The 15,516-nt window shown below is 36.1% G+C and overlaps 1 protein-coding gene across 2 annotated transcripts in view; it reads left to right on the top strand.

Moving 5' to 3' along the window:
• The window catches only part of RHOF (ras homolog family member F, filopodia associated), a 36,488-nt gene extending 23,835 nt beyond the window's left edge, over positions 1 to 12,653 (top strand). For both annotated transcript variants that reach the window (XM_072415917.1, XM_072415916.1), the window contains exons 3-5: positions 6,739 to 6,848; positions 8,451 to 8,585; positions 12,077 to 12,653. In XM_072415917.1, coding sequence (XP_072272018.1) covers positions 6,739 to 6,848; positions 8,451 to 8,585; positions 12,077 to 12,244 — 413 coding nt within the window. In that variant the 3' untranslated portion in view covers positions 12,245 to 12,653. The remainder of the gene's footprint in view (positions 1 to 6,738; positions 6,849 to 8,450; positions 8,586 to 12,076) is intronic.
• The last annotated feature ends 2,863 nt before the right edge of the window (positions 12,654 to 15,516 follow it).

Raw genomic sequence — 15,516 nt, 5'->3', positions numbered from 1 at the left:
TTATGGGAGTCTTCCTGCCAGGAAATAAGGCAGGCTTTATCCGACTTGCTTCACCTTTTAATGTACACAATGCTTGTACATTCAGTAGAGGAAAGGAGCCCGTTTACTGTGTAAGACAGAAAATAAGGCTGTAAATCATCTTTAATCATGTGCTGATGCACTATGGTAGTTTATTGTACATTACAGTATTGTCCATTTGTTTAGCACCTATGTGAGCTAATAGATTAGCAAGTAATAGTTCAGTCTGACAAAAGTTGTTGTGTGACACTTATTATCAGGACAAATTTTGTCCTTCATTGTAGAGGTAGTTCAGAGATGCTAATACAATTTCTTTGTTCCAACACAGTACAGCCAAGGTGTTTGCTATGAACATTTCTTCACCTGCATTCATCAAGAATTAGCATTTCAGCCTGGGCATTGTTGTTCGAGTGCCAAGAATTCTTTATCTAGGGCAACTTGGCTTGTTTGTTTTTTCACTTCAAAGTGACTATATTTTCTCTGCTTTGGCAGGCGTGTGTGTACTTCACTTGAAAGTAAATGTATTTTCTGTGAATTTAGAAGTGCTGCAGCGTCTGTGATAAGTAGGTAGTTAGTATTCTACAACATCTTTAAGAAGTCCTTTAAAATGGCCCAATGTCCTTTTCTGAAAGTTGAATTGCAAGATTTTTTTCCCCTAAGGCAGCAAAACTGGGCATAGAAAAGCTTCAATGTTATGTTATTTAAATCTCACCAGAATGTTTAGGTTGAAAAAAGGCTTAGCAAAACCCCAGTGTTGTTCAGAATCCTGCTTTTCTGGAAAATTGTACCTGTTTTGCTTCTTATCACTTTTTACAATAGGGCCCTTGTCTGACTCGCTGCAAAGTGCTTTTCTGGCAGAAATCCACTCTGTGATCTGGAGCTTGGCTGTGTACAACTACCAAAGTTTACCAAGTACAGGCTGGTCATTTTTATTTTGCAGCTTCAATTAGCAAGTTTTTACATCTTAAAGGAAACCATACTGAGATTCGGATGGAGACTGCAATTGCCGACTTCTCATTCTGTAAATGGCAGCCACTTGGCCGTGTCTCAGTACTTTAGGTTACTAACCCAGAACAAGTATGCTGATAAAGATTTCTGATTTTCCTTAAGCGCATGCTTGTTCTGGATCAGTGAATTGAAGTGTTTACCAGATGGTTAAAGGCAGGTAAATTGCATGTACAGAGATCATCCAGTGGAGAGTTCTACCTGACGCTTGATTCATATCAGTAATTCAGATAAGAGTAAATATTGTGTGACAAGCACATTTGATTTGACATGTCCAACTTGCTGATCTGACAAGATGATCTACTAGATGAAAAAGTCTATTGTTATCCTGCTTTCTGGTTCCCCGTAACATCTGGTATTCCAGTGACTCCTCTGCTTGAATAAAAACTCAAGTGCCACATTTCTTCCATAGCTGGATGAATGTTTTCATCATTCTACACATCCTCAGGTCTTACTAGGTATTCAAGTGTTATAGGTCCCTAAAGATACATGAAAATGACACAAATCATTTTTTTCAGTGTCATTTCTTGTAGTATTTAGCTATATGTAGTTATCATATAGACAGAAAGCTCTACTGACGTATGGGACTGTTAAGGAACAAAAATCTTCCCCAGAAGTTTGTAGGAAAACACATTGCAGTTCTCTTTTACATAGTGGCTTTGCATTTGAGTTTAAAAGTTGGCTTGCCTGGTCAGTAATCTGTCTGACATTGGGGTTTGTGAAATTGATGGTTTTTACAAACTCCTTTCTGTATCCATCACATGAGGCATATATTTTAAGGCTGTAGATGAGACGTTAGTCGGGGAATAGGGATTATGTCTACATATTGAATTGTGGTCTGTAATTCCATGCATGAACTTTACATCTGTTCTCCATCAAGCCAAACTAGCTTACTTAATATCAGTTCAGAAGAATGTAAAGGGAAGATGTATAACAAAAGTATATTCTGCTGTACTTGAGGCGATAATATTGGCTCATGTCTCTGAGTTACTAAACATGCCCATAATTGCAGTTATGGTGATCATTCTACATCATGGGAGTCGCTGTTAAAATGACCAAACAATCCTTTCCTGAGCTATATGCATACTTGAGTTTTTTGGAAATTTTTGACACAAGATGCTTATACATGGGTTGGCACAAGAAACTTATTGCTGACTGCTAGTGCTAAGGACTGCTGAAGATTTTATAATTATAAATCAAACATTAGAAATTAATTAAAAAACCTCTAGTTTCTGCCTGCCTGTTTCTAATTTGCTGATCTCTGGTTTGCCTGCTCCAAGTTATTGCTTCTAAATAATGCTTTGAGGTTTACTGCAGACAGACCCATATTACAGCTTTCTGCTTCTGTTACAGGAAGTGTATGGTCAGTGTAACAAGTGTTTGCAAAATGCAGTTTGCAGTTTAACAAAGCTTTAGTAACTATAAAGAAATATACAAACATATTCTAACATTAGTTACACAAAAAGCAACAGTAGCTCATGTTTTCTGAGAACATCAGGTGTGTCCTCGAATACTGATGTGTATGATATACACATGATTTGCAATCTAAGTGACAGAAGCATTGCCTATTGCAGGGCTGCGGAGTCCCCTTCAGTACATTTTTACTAACTCCAGGTACACAATAGTGGTTTTCTACTTCACTCGTGGAAAAAGATTGGGCATAGTGGACTGAGGCTCAAGTTTGGGCAGAGTACAAAAAGTATATATTGAAGAATATTGCTCTGAAAGTGTAGTGGACATAACAGAATGGCGTGGAGCTGCTCCCAAGTTTATTTAGATTCCAGATTTAAAATGGTGTCTGAGTTTGTTGGGAATAGTTTTGCTGTTTATTTTTTTTTACTTTTTTAATTTCATCCAATGCATCAAAAATCAGACAATCATTTGGTTTTCGGATTTTATTCGCTCAAAAAAACGCTGACTACTGATACGCCAGTTTCATGTTACAGTGTGAAAAAGATCAGAGAGGACCCGTCTTAACAAATAAATTATTAGCTAATTTTTCTAATGAAACCGAAATATAAATTCTTTCGCGGTTTTTATAAAATGCGAACTATAAGAGTTAAATACTGTGTTACTTGAGATTTTTTTTTTTTATTCTCCCTACTGCTACTAAAATGGCCATTCTTGTCTGCAGTCCTGTCCAGCAAACTAGTCAGACACCTTTGGTTAATGGAAATTAATATTAGTATAATTACAAGGTAAAGAATACCTGCCATAAGTGACAATGGTACTCCTCTCCCTGCTAATTTTACACGTCTTGTCTGAGGGAGGAGTTGTCCCACATATTTACACCCTAACACCATGTGTCATGTGGCTTCCTCACTGCTGGAAAATCTTGTTTCCCTTCACTAAGCATGACATATCAAATTGTATTCTGCTTACAGTGTCTGTGTGACTTTGATTAGACAATTAAATATGTAATTTCCTAGCTGTCTCCTACCTATCTCATAAATATAATCTCTGGTTTTCTGGAAAAAAAATCACTCGAATCTTGGTTAAGTTTGAACTAGTTACACAGTTTGGTCCAATAGCAGAATTTAATTTGGAAATGTAAATAGGGAGTCCTTTGTAGAACTGAACAGTTACTTGCTTTCATTACCGGAAGAAGAGCTAACATTTAGCTGAAGACCAGAAAGTTTCTGTGCCCACCCTTCCTTCATTGTGATGATTGCTAGGAGAAGGTTCAATTTCATTATGATTTGTGTTTTTTTTCTGTTTTATTCAAGTTTTTGAACAACCTGAACAGAACTTATAAAATAAACACTTACATGCAATTGTAAACTTTAAAATGTGCTCAGTAAGTATCATTTAGCACATACTATTCTGAAATTAGGAAAGCTGTAAGGAAAAGTATATCGGAGTTAACGTGGAAAAACCCTTCTAAAGGTGGAAAAAAACACTAAAAAATTGTTTGACCATGTATATATTTTAATATCTCCACCTGGCTGGCTGACTGGTATTTAGACAAAAGTGTTTAGGTAGAAGTAGTGCTTAAAATTCCTCTCCATCTGTGAAGCAAGAACTCTGAAGGACATCATGCACCACACTGGTAATTATGTGAGGCCAGTCAGGGTGGGGAGATCTGCAGCCTGCCATTAGCAATAAACAAAGCTATGGACCTCAGTGGGTGACGGGAGGTTAAAGTAAAGCCATCTGGAAACATTTTTTGTTTGCATTCTATAAATTTAGGTGCAGGTTGTTGTTATATAATATATGTTACAAACAGAATACTGAGTAAATGCCACCCACTGACTTCCTAAAATAGGTTTGTAGTTTTTGCTCTTGTAAAATCACTGTAAACATTTTCTCAGTCATGTTTAACAAACATCAATCTCCTTGAATCTGACACCTACACATACCTGCACATTCCAACACATTCCTACACATTCCTACACATACCTGCACATTCCAACATATTTTTGAATGACCAACATGTATAAAACATGGTATGTTTAATTAGGTTTGAGTTGTCTATTTAGTTATTTGGCTCGAGGGGAACGCTGCCTATGCATATTATATATTTCCAGAGAAAATAAAAAATGCTCTGAGGAACCCAGATAAAAGAAAAATGTGGTCAATGGCATCCCAGGATGCTTATTTTTTATGCTGCTTTGAATATGTTTTCTGTAATGGCAGGTGCACTTTATAGCTTCACCTAATTGACCATAATCAGTGGAAATACTAATGGAAGTGGCATCAAATCTGTGTATTAGTTGGCTTTTTAAAGGTGGTAGTTTATGTAAGTCTTTGTTTCCTAGGTCATGACAATGTCAATATTCAACATTAGACCTAGTAATATCACAAAGCATTGTCTGGTATAATGACCAATTGCACAACATAAAGACCATTATGCTTCTGCAGTGTTGATCCCAGAAATGTATTTAGGCCGGATAGGAAGAAATTTTAGGTGGGTGGCAGAGTCTCAACTCTTCAGTAACCACCCAAAAGCAGCAAGGTGGTTACTGAAAAGTGCCGGGTGGTGCAACCGGCTAAAAGGGTCTGGGGAAAACACTATCCTGGTATAGATGCAGATTGCCATGCAATGTCACTAAACATTTTTACGATGGTTAAGAAACTTCCAGAACTAGGTCATCATAAAAGTGAGAATATGTCCAATAATCTTTGTCCATTACACAAACAATGATCAAGATGTTTTTCTAGTGTTTCTCAACTAGTGTTCCCCCAGACGTTGTTGGGGGTTCCTTAAGCAATGAGTAATTTCTGACTCTCAAGATAGCCAAAGAGATCATTTGTAGAAGTTAAAACTATCTATATGGATGATATTCTTCCCATCGACCAGCAATGTAAGAGGCATTTTTCTGACATCACACTAATGTACTGTGAGTTGTAGATATAGTAACTGTGGAAGGGGTTCCCTGAAGTCCTGAAAGTTATTCCAATGGTTCCCCCATGTCAGAAAGGTTGAGATGAAACGTCAATAGAAAACTACAGATCCCTTACAATGTTGGGAGGATTTCTAATTCTAAAATTATTTTTTTATTATTTTCGACTTTAACTTTAGATTTTGGAACAAGAAAATATCTACTTGTGCCTTTTTAGTATCCTCCAATTGGGTACCTAAATACTAGGCTGTTCCAGGTATACATCTTTATAATGCATGATCTTCTGCTACTGGTTGCTTTAAAGCCATGTAATTAGAAAATGTAAACTTTTTCTAAACTTTGATTCCTTTTTCTATCACTCTGGTAAATATAAATACCATTTAACTTGTTTTGATCATTTGCAATATTAGCCTGGTCTTCGGTATCCCCAACTACTTGAATATTCTCATTGGGTTTACTTTTCTCCATCAATCCTTTGAAATTGTGTATACTTTTCACTAGGACTATCCTTTTCTTACAACTTCCATTCCTCCTCTGACACAAGCCAAGTTAGTGGTCTCACTAGAGGCTGAGCTACATCTTTGTACATTCTTTATTTTGTCTGGATGCTTTTAATCGTAGTATATAGTATTTAGTTAGTATAAAACAGGTTAAGAAGAGGAACATTTCATTTTTACCGTGTGATATCATATATGCCTCTTGCTTTTATCCATTTGTCTCTACTGCTCTTGTAAGGTTTTAAAAAAATTATTTTTATTTTATTGGAACAATTCAAGTTTCCATTTCAAGTTAAAGTAGAGATTATCCCAAAAAAAAATTTGACTTTACTATTTATCTAAGGTTACTGTTTGGCATTTTTAAAGTTGCAAAGTTCTCTTGCATTTGTTAGAATGCCATTTAGTGTCTCTATATTACTCTATATAATTACTCTGTTCCCCTTCTTGAATGCACATTGAACCTCTGTCTTTCTCTAGCTTGTTTTATAGGCTTAAGCTACGTACACGTCAGATAAGTAAAATGGTCATGCTTGTCTTAGCCCAAAATCTAGCATGTGTAGAGCTGTCCCCTGATGTTGTTCATCAATCCCTTCTGGCAGATTGATTATTAAACACTGTTCACTCCTATAATGAGAGCACAGCAGGGTGCCACGTTCTCATTTACCCCCTCGGCTGAACAGGACGGCTCTCATTTTTCATATCTCACTGGAAACCGTGTTTAGCAAAAATTGGTAAAGTGCACAAGTGAGTTGTTGTCCTTTAAATACCAGGCCTGTAGTATTTTTTATGCTGCATTCAGTTCTATGATAATTCTTTATCTCAAGCCTCAGAACTATAATGTAATGTGACGTAATGCATTTTACCTTTTCTTACAGGACAGGAAGATTACGACCGTCTCCGTCCACTCTCTTATCAAGATGTTAATTTGGTTTTAATTTGTTATGATGTTACAAACCCTACCAGCTTTGACAATGTTACGATAAAGGTAAGATGAATTTAGGTGTAGAAAAATAATTGAAAAATTTCAGAGTAGAACCAATAACAATGAAGATGCTAACACTTTACAGAAAATCCTAGAATTAATAACAAGGAAACCTTGTCATGCCTTGTCAGACAGAAATGAATTTGTATTAATTTGTTGCATTTTGAATGTTATATGCATTCTGTAACCTATCAAGCTGTTATAACTGGGACTTCAAATGTATTAAGTTAAAACAAAGTTTGTGGTAAAACAAATGTGTCTGGCAATATTCCCCATGTTCTCTGTAAAATGAATGGAGCACAGGTAGCACTTGTGTGGAGTGAATTAAATCCTATGCAGAATATGCAGGCATAACCTAATAGAACAAAGAATAGGTGTGGTATTGTTGGCAGAGATATTAAGAACGACTCAAAGAAGATATACAATCCCTGTTTTCCAAAGAAGTTGGTATGCTGGTATGCCGTGCAAAGTATTAAAAAAAAGATGATTTGCAAATGATACATAGACAACATAGTAAATGTTGTAATTCAGTCATTTTGTGATAGGAAAATATATTTGCATATTACATTTCATTCCAGCAACATGTTCCAAAAAAGTTCTGACGGGCAACAAAACACTTGAAAAATAAAATATTAAGAAAAGCACTAGGTATATCATCTCCTAATAAATTGAGTTGATTGGCAACAGTACCATGACTGGGTATAAACGTGCATCCCAAAGAGTCAGAAGATGAAGGGGTATGTGGTCTATAGAAGTGAATAGTGCGCCTCAACATACATTTATTCTGTGGTACATGGCATCATTAAAGAATCTAGAGAAACATCTGGACGCAAGAGACCAGATTTAAAACCTTTTATTGTATGGCTAAGGGCCCGCAGATAGCACTGCATTAAAAAACATATTATTTTGTGGTGGAAGTCACTGCATGGGGTCAGAAACACTCAATGTCTGTGAACACCCTTCATATCTGCATTCACAAATACAAGTTCAAACTTACCCATGCAAAGAAAAAGCCATATATAAGCAAGTTCCTGAAACATTTCTGTCTTTGCAGGGCCCAAGCTCATTTTAATTGGATAACCCTTCTGTGCTCTTCTCCTTAGGAAAGTACAGCAGGCCTTCTCTATTGGGGGACTACTATATAGGCTTTCATCTGGTGTGTATGTGTATATATCTTCAGCCAGAGACTAGTATAGGTTGGACCGTCACTACTGAACAGCTTTCGGTTACCAATGCTTTGCTATTATTAGCAGTTTTTATCTTTTGCATATAGCAGGTTATCTTGTTTCATTGCAGTCTAGAAGGAGATTTGTTAGCAGTTATCAGTGTAAACCCAATATTGTCAGGGAGAAAACAGGGTGTGACTGTTAATGCAGTAGTTAGGTATGCAATGTACCATATGTTACAATGAAAGTAAAACTTTGACCTGGTCTGGACAGACGGGACTGTACATTCATACAGAACCATGTCACACACCTACGAATGAAGGGTGCAGCATTTACCAAACACTTTTCTGGCCACATTCCACCTTTCCACTGAAAATGAATGCTTCTTTAAATCCATATTATTCATATTATATAGGTGATGTTTTTTTTTTTTTTTAAGTGGTATCCTGAAGTACATCACTTTTGTCGAGGCGTTCCTATAGTGCTCATTGGTTGTAAAACAGATCTCCGTATGGATAAAGAACGGCTGCGCAAACTGAAATCCTCTCAGCAAGAACCAATCACATATTTCCAGGTAAATGACTACACTTGTTGTCTTTAACATTTATCCCAGTAAAGGGTTATAATAAAGAAATATATACAAATAAATGTATACAAATCATAAATACATCAGAACATATATTTTGTTTTTTAGTAATATTTGTAAGATTGGGTTGCATCAATTAAATAGAAACCAAATCTGTCAAACCTCAAAATCACACTCCACTATAAAATGCTAAAAAGACCTAAAACTTTAAATTGAGGTTTATTTATTACTAGTCAGTAATTTAAATAAATGATGGACCGAAAATGATTGCTTTGTGTTGTCTGTGCATCAATACATGTGTGACACAATTTTACTATGTGTATACACCTGGTGCGTGTCTGTATGTGCATGTACATGGTGGCTTTAAAAATATATGTATGTTACATTTACTTTTTTTCTATTACAAGGGCTTGTTGGCTTGTGATGGCATATTGCAAATGACAAGTTCTCTATAAAGATATGATAGAGCCCTAATGTTTTTTTTTTTAAATGTAATGAAGCACAGACTGTGCTCTATCCAGTCAGCTTTTTCCTTAGCCGAAGTGGCCGGATACAGATCTCTGCTATCCCCTGCACAGCAACACTCACATAGCTATAGGATAGGCAGAGTCCACACTCCCTATCCCCAGTCACCCTTGTTTGATAAAGATTAGAGGAAAGGGAAGATCTCCTCAGTCTGCTTCTGTTCATTCATTGTTCAGTAAGGGGCTGGACAGTGTTCAGGAATATGCTTCACTGCTGAATCTCATGTTACTTTGCCAAGGGAACCTGGTTGTGCTGTCTGCCAAACTTGGTTTACCAGAATTCCCCTGGGATGGTGGGGATAAAGCAGTTTAAACTTAAACTTGTGGCAAAAAGTAAAGCATACTAACTACATTGTTTTATGAATGGAAGGTAAATCAAAATAATTGATGAATATAACCCTGCTTAGATCTGACAGTTGCCATTCCTAAAGCATTAGAAAAAGTTGGGAGAGTGTTCTTAACAATTTTTTTATGTTTTTCATACAATGTCCCAAGGAGCCATATTCTCATTTTCCTTAGAAGGAGTAACTAAAGTGGCTGACCACACGCAGTCTGATTGTACCATCCCTACCTGAATAACTTCCATTAATGTCAAATTGTCTGAAAGGGCCCCATAGATCTTAGATAATGAGGACTGTCTGTGTCTTTAGGCAATGTATCACCATCTTAGCGGGTATCTAAACCCAAGAAAAAAATTTTGCATTCATTTTTTTTTTTTGTATTTACCGTCTGACCCTGCACATAACACATTTCCTGTTCTAAGCTGACACCTATGATTTGTACTGTTTTTTTATAGAAGCTGTGTTGTCACCCAATCGTCAATCGCCTATTTTTTTTTTTTTTTTTGGAGGGGGGGTTGTTCTCTAGTCCACAGAAGAGAACTGAATGAGACAGCACTGCTTTGAAAATTCAACAAAACTGTTTCAATATCTTTTAATATACCAAAGGCGAGCAGACAAGAATTTATTGTTGGGGTTTACATACACTTTGATAAGGCCACCTCTGGGTACCTTACTTTTTAGTCATTGTGTGGGCCCTTTTTGCTCCTTTGCACTTGCATACATTTAATGCCATTTAATCCTGACTCTTATAAAACACTCTTAGAATAAGGGAGTTGTAAGCAAATAAAAGCATTCTTCCAAACAAAGGGCGATTATGCTTTATTGTGTTTTACAGGATCTTTAGATACATGATTCATTGCTGGTTTATTTGCAAGTTAAATAGATGTAAAGACTCATGTCTCCTGTTTGTGGTTTCTGATTTGTATGCACACTTGTGGCTTTGAGGCAATATTTTCTGATATAGCTGTATCGTCTACTCAATAGTACCTCTAAAATCTCAAATTAGGCTATTCTATACAGGTCTTCCACAGACTCTGATATTTTTTATTGTGTAGATCTTACAGAACATTTGTGGATAGATCAATGAAGAGATTTTGTTATTACTAAGTTGCTGCTTCTTGTATATTTGTCTTGTAAACGGTAAAGAATATGACTGCAAGGTTTACAAGGAAGGAAGTATACATTCAGAAGCAGAAGTGCTAGAAACATGTGAGGCAATTTGAGGTCTTGAAATATAGGTGCTGGTTTAAATAAGGAAGAACATGGTTGACAGTCAGCGTAGGGTTCATTTTTTCCTTAGACTCTAACCTTAATAGTATTTGGTCATCAATAGACTCCAATGGCTTCTTATTTGGAGCAAAACTTTCTCAGTATGCAGACAGCAAAAAGGTTGCAGCAATTTCCTCCCAACTAGTGAACAGGAAATTGTTTACAGCTTTCCTCCTGTTCCATTAATTAGCTTACAACAATACAAATAAGATGCATCTTACCCAGTGACAGCCCCTCTGCTACAGCAAAGCCAAAAATCTAATGTCAGTGTGAATTTGTTTGGGTCTTCCCTGTATACATAATCTAGTTTAGATCAGTGTTTCCTAGCCTTTCTAACATGGGGGACCCTTCAAAAGAACCTTCAGGTTTTCAGGGATCCCCTCTTATAATTACTGTATCTAGAATTTGTATTGCATTAATGTGGTGATCATTGGGAAGAATGTCTTAAATTGCTGGCCAGTGGGAAGAATGCCACCCTTAGAGGTAACCAAAAAGTTTATTGGTGTCAGTTAAACTAACCTGAAAGTCAAAAACTACTCATTTCTCAAGGAACCACTAGCAACCTCTGGAGGAACCCTGGTTGAGAAACTCCAGTTAAAGTGTAACACCAAAATATTTTTTTGCATTGGATAGAGTAGAAGTGGGAATGCAGCTCATGTAAGTAGAATTATAACCCGCATATTAGTAATATCTCTTATAATAGTAATATTTTCTCTAAAGTAGCTGAAATGCTATTTTCGTATCCTGGAGAGACAGATCTGGATTCTGACTTGGTTTTATGCTTAGGCCTATTGCCTTGCTGGAAGACACATCTTCCTAAACGCTGGTTTCTTGCAATGTGCATTACATTTTTATGCCGTATTTCAATCTTTCAAGGCTTCCATGATGCAGCCATCACCATGCTTTACATTCAGTTTGGTGTAGTCATGAATAAATGTAGTGCTTGGCTTATGCCAAGTATTAAGTTGATCTGAGGGCCACAAATCTTCCTTCCAAACTTGTCACTTGGTTTCCTCTCTGTATCTGTTTTCTTGTAGTTACTCACCTTTGGTGGACAGCTTGCTTTTGGCAGAAATACTAGTGTCGTATTCTTTTCAAGGGAATATTGTGTGACTTTCCCTGTTTACCACAGTTGAAGTGTTATAGTTACTTGAAGTGTTTTGTCTTTTTGGTGTTATGGCTCAGTACTGGTTTAGCAGAAGTCACTCCTTACAGACAGATGTATTTTTCTGGATACTATAATTGCCTAAAACCCTCTAACTACACAGAGGTGATACTTGTGTGTTTTTTTGTTACTTGTTCACCCATCTGTTTATATGTTTAGTAATATGCTTTTCTTTTGAAGGGTGAAGCTACCTGCAAAAACATCCAAGCTGAGGAATACCTGGAATGTTCGGCCAAATTTAAAGAAAATGTAGATAAGGTTTTCAGGGAAGCCACACTCGTTGCACTGAATGGCATGAAGAAGGAACAGAGGATGAAAAGGAAGAACAAGAGCTGCCTACTTCTCTAAGACCAGCACTGCAGCGTTTTTCACCCTTGTATTTCCTGACTTCCCAGGACTGTCCTTTTTAAAAGTACCTGGACTCCTTATACTGTAAATAGATTTTAATTATTTTATGGATATTTTATAAATCATGTCCAGTCTGCTGTTGACTCCTAAAACATTTACCTTTGATTACATTCAAGCAGTGGTTTCCTATAAAGGGAGATGGATGTTATTTTCATGTCTATTCTTCTTGCATACTGATGAACCTGCTGGAAACCACATTGCTACCAAGGCTGAGGATCTCTGGCTGGCTGGAGTTAACCCAACGCCTGTTATGTCCGTGACTGCAGGACAGAGTATGAGCTAACAGCATTTTTTGTATATAAGCAGATGGAAAATTACCATACCACAAATAAAAATTGTCTGCAACTCACTTTTTATTTTATTTACACTTTATTTCTGATAAACTAATCTTTATATTTTTAAAATAGTTAAGTGTTGGCTATTATACAGTCTGTAGTTAATTTTGAAGGACTTTCTAGTTTTAAATTATTTTCCAATCCACCTAAAAGTAATATTTGTGTTAGCTGCAGGAGACCCAGAGGCCTGGGGTTACGAGTTCTCTGCAGCTCTGGTGCAGCACTCCTTTCTTGACATATTGTCTTTTAGTCTTATTGTACATTGCAAATAGAGGAATTGAAACACCCATTCAAAATATTGAAAAAAGTGAAAAGAAAGGGAATCAGGAACTAAAGAAGGAAAATCTAATGATCAATGTTAAGATATCTACAAAGCCTTAGGTGATTTGGCCCACCAGATAGCACTGATAATTATATATATATTTTAATTTCTGTAATAACAAATACCGTTGTCCAAACATATGTTTGCATGTTTTTAATCATAACCCAGCCTTGCCAATAAATGCCATTGCTGACCTTTTAAAAAAAATGCAATGTGCATTTCTGTAATGCTAATCCTTAGGATTATGTCCTGGTAAAAGCTAGAACTCTGGGTCTACATACTTGGGGCAGTATGATCAATTAGGCCATCGGCATTTTCAATAGCAAGTCAGCAAGAGGAAACATAAGCCAGAGAAAGAGCAAAAAAGATCAGACTAAGTGCTATGTCTAAACAAAGGTGTTCATCAGGCTGTGCTTTGTGAATACCAGTGCACAAAAGGGCAGTGACACAACACAAGAACTTGTCTGCCATAGAGGCCTCTCTAAATATAGCAAGAATCTCGGTGTACAGCCAACAGGATTAAAAGGGCTGTGAGGAGTTACAAATAGTATATAATAGATTGTGTCCAGAGTTGGATTTTAAGGGGATAGAACAAGGGGAGATATGTATTTAAGCGATTGTGTGTGTTTTGTCCACACTTTTATGTGCAATCCAGAATTAACACTTTTTAGGATTATTATAGCAAGAAACTATAATAAAATGTGCAAAAGAAACAAAAGAAATATAAATTTACATTCTAAAAACCTGTATCAAGTTTTATCTATGATTTCTATCCTAAATCTAAAACTCCTCAGATTTTGCAACCAAAACCAGGCAGATGAGCTCTAGTTATACTTTAATAGAAATTGCTAATTTTTCTATAGCGTGACCTGGCAAATATTTAACATGGGTTCTCCATGTAGCTGAATTAGGGGGAATTGCAGTATTGCAGTGCCTTCATTTTCAACTTATTTTTTGACCCGTTAGACATTAGGTAAGATTATATAAAACTCGTATCTTAATTTTTTTTTATATCACGGTAATACAATAATATATATAGACACAGTTTAGTTTGTGCAACTTTTGAATAAAACAAATATGGTTTGTTTTAAATACAACAAAAATCCTAATAGTGACTAATGGAGATACAGTATTCAGATTTTCTGTAGATGGAAAATTCCTGGATATTTCAGACCCAGTGTCTCAGTAGTATGGAAATCTATGATATGATATATAAAGGGCATCATGTCGGTATGATAGTGCTGTCTAAACTTGGAGACATTCAATACCATATGATTAATCTCTAAGGAATTTTACTTTAGAGTATTGAAATAAAAGTATTATTTTGAATGGGGTATCACAGAATGATATACGCAACACAGACTATCTGGCAAATGTAAAAAAGTTCATCAATATATTGGCATTCAAATAAAAGCAATCAAGGCTCAATCTATTCCGTGTTAAGAAATTGCAATGCACTGTCAGGGGTAGCTGTGCACGGGTGACAACACACCACACAAAGTGAAAGGAAGGGTGTGCGCCTACTTGTATGAGCAGCCTGTGTCACATGCATGATTTTTTTTGTTTGAATATAGTTTGAGGCTAAATGTAGATCTGCCAAATACGACTAAAGACTGAAGGTGTCTGCCAGGTACCACAAAGCATCATTTTATATCTTACATTTTTACATATGGGTATTTATTAATGCCTTCCGTGTTATGTTATGTTAAGTAAATAGCAACATATTAAACCAAACACTGTTTTTTATTGTACCCTGCAATATTGCCGATTACTATAGGTGGATTCTCTGGGAACCTCTGTGTAGGTGTTCTAAGAGGTGATGTGTTTGAATATGCTGAGAACATGTGTTTATTACATATCATAATTGTTTACTTTGGCTATTTATTCCTCTACACTAACATTGTTTTAATGAAATATAAAGGATATAAGTATCACCTAGCCCTTAGTACTCTGCCAATACATATTAAGAAGGCGTATGTTGTGCAATTCTATCACCTCCTGCAATATAGAGTTGTAATTCAACGGGCAATTGAGAATAATCTGCCTGTGTGACTAGCATTACACCTTATTTAAAAAATAAAGGTATGCATGCTATCTTGTATATTGCAAGATATTCACGCTATGTATTATTACCATCAAGGTAAGAACTATAATCAGGGAAAATAATTACCTGCAAACATAGTACATAATTTAAAAATGTTGTGTCTTTTGGGAAATTATACATTCCTTTTTAGATGGTGACATTGCCCAGCGTGTTTAGGTATGGGAAACATGGGATCTTAGACCGGGTTGGTAACAATCATCCATAATTAAAGTGGTTCAGGCTACATACAATAGTTTTTGCTTTTTTCCAGTAAGATTAACTGAATGCACATTTCGGATTCTTTTCATAATCTACTAATTGTGCAATACATTTGCCATTAAGAGCTTTTTGAGTAGCTCAATAAGCAAACCTATTGAACGTATGAAAGCATCTTAACTTTTTTTTAAGACCTTACCATTTACTGGTAATGGTCAATAAAATATAGTCGGCACCATTATTTAGCCAATAGGTT

The sequence above is a fragment of the Pyxicephalus adspersus genome, chromosome 6 (genome assembly GCF_032062135.1).
Source record: "Pyxicephalus adspersus chromosome 6, UCB_Pads_2.0, whole genome shotgun sequence".
NCBI lineage: Eukaryota > Metazoa > Chordata > Amphibia > Anura > Pyxicephalidae > Pyxicephalus > Pyxicephalus adspersus.
The sequence above is the reverse complement of the archived record's forward strand: the minus strand, read 5'-3'. Positions and strand labels throughout refer to the sequence as shown.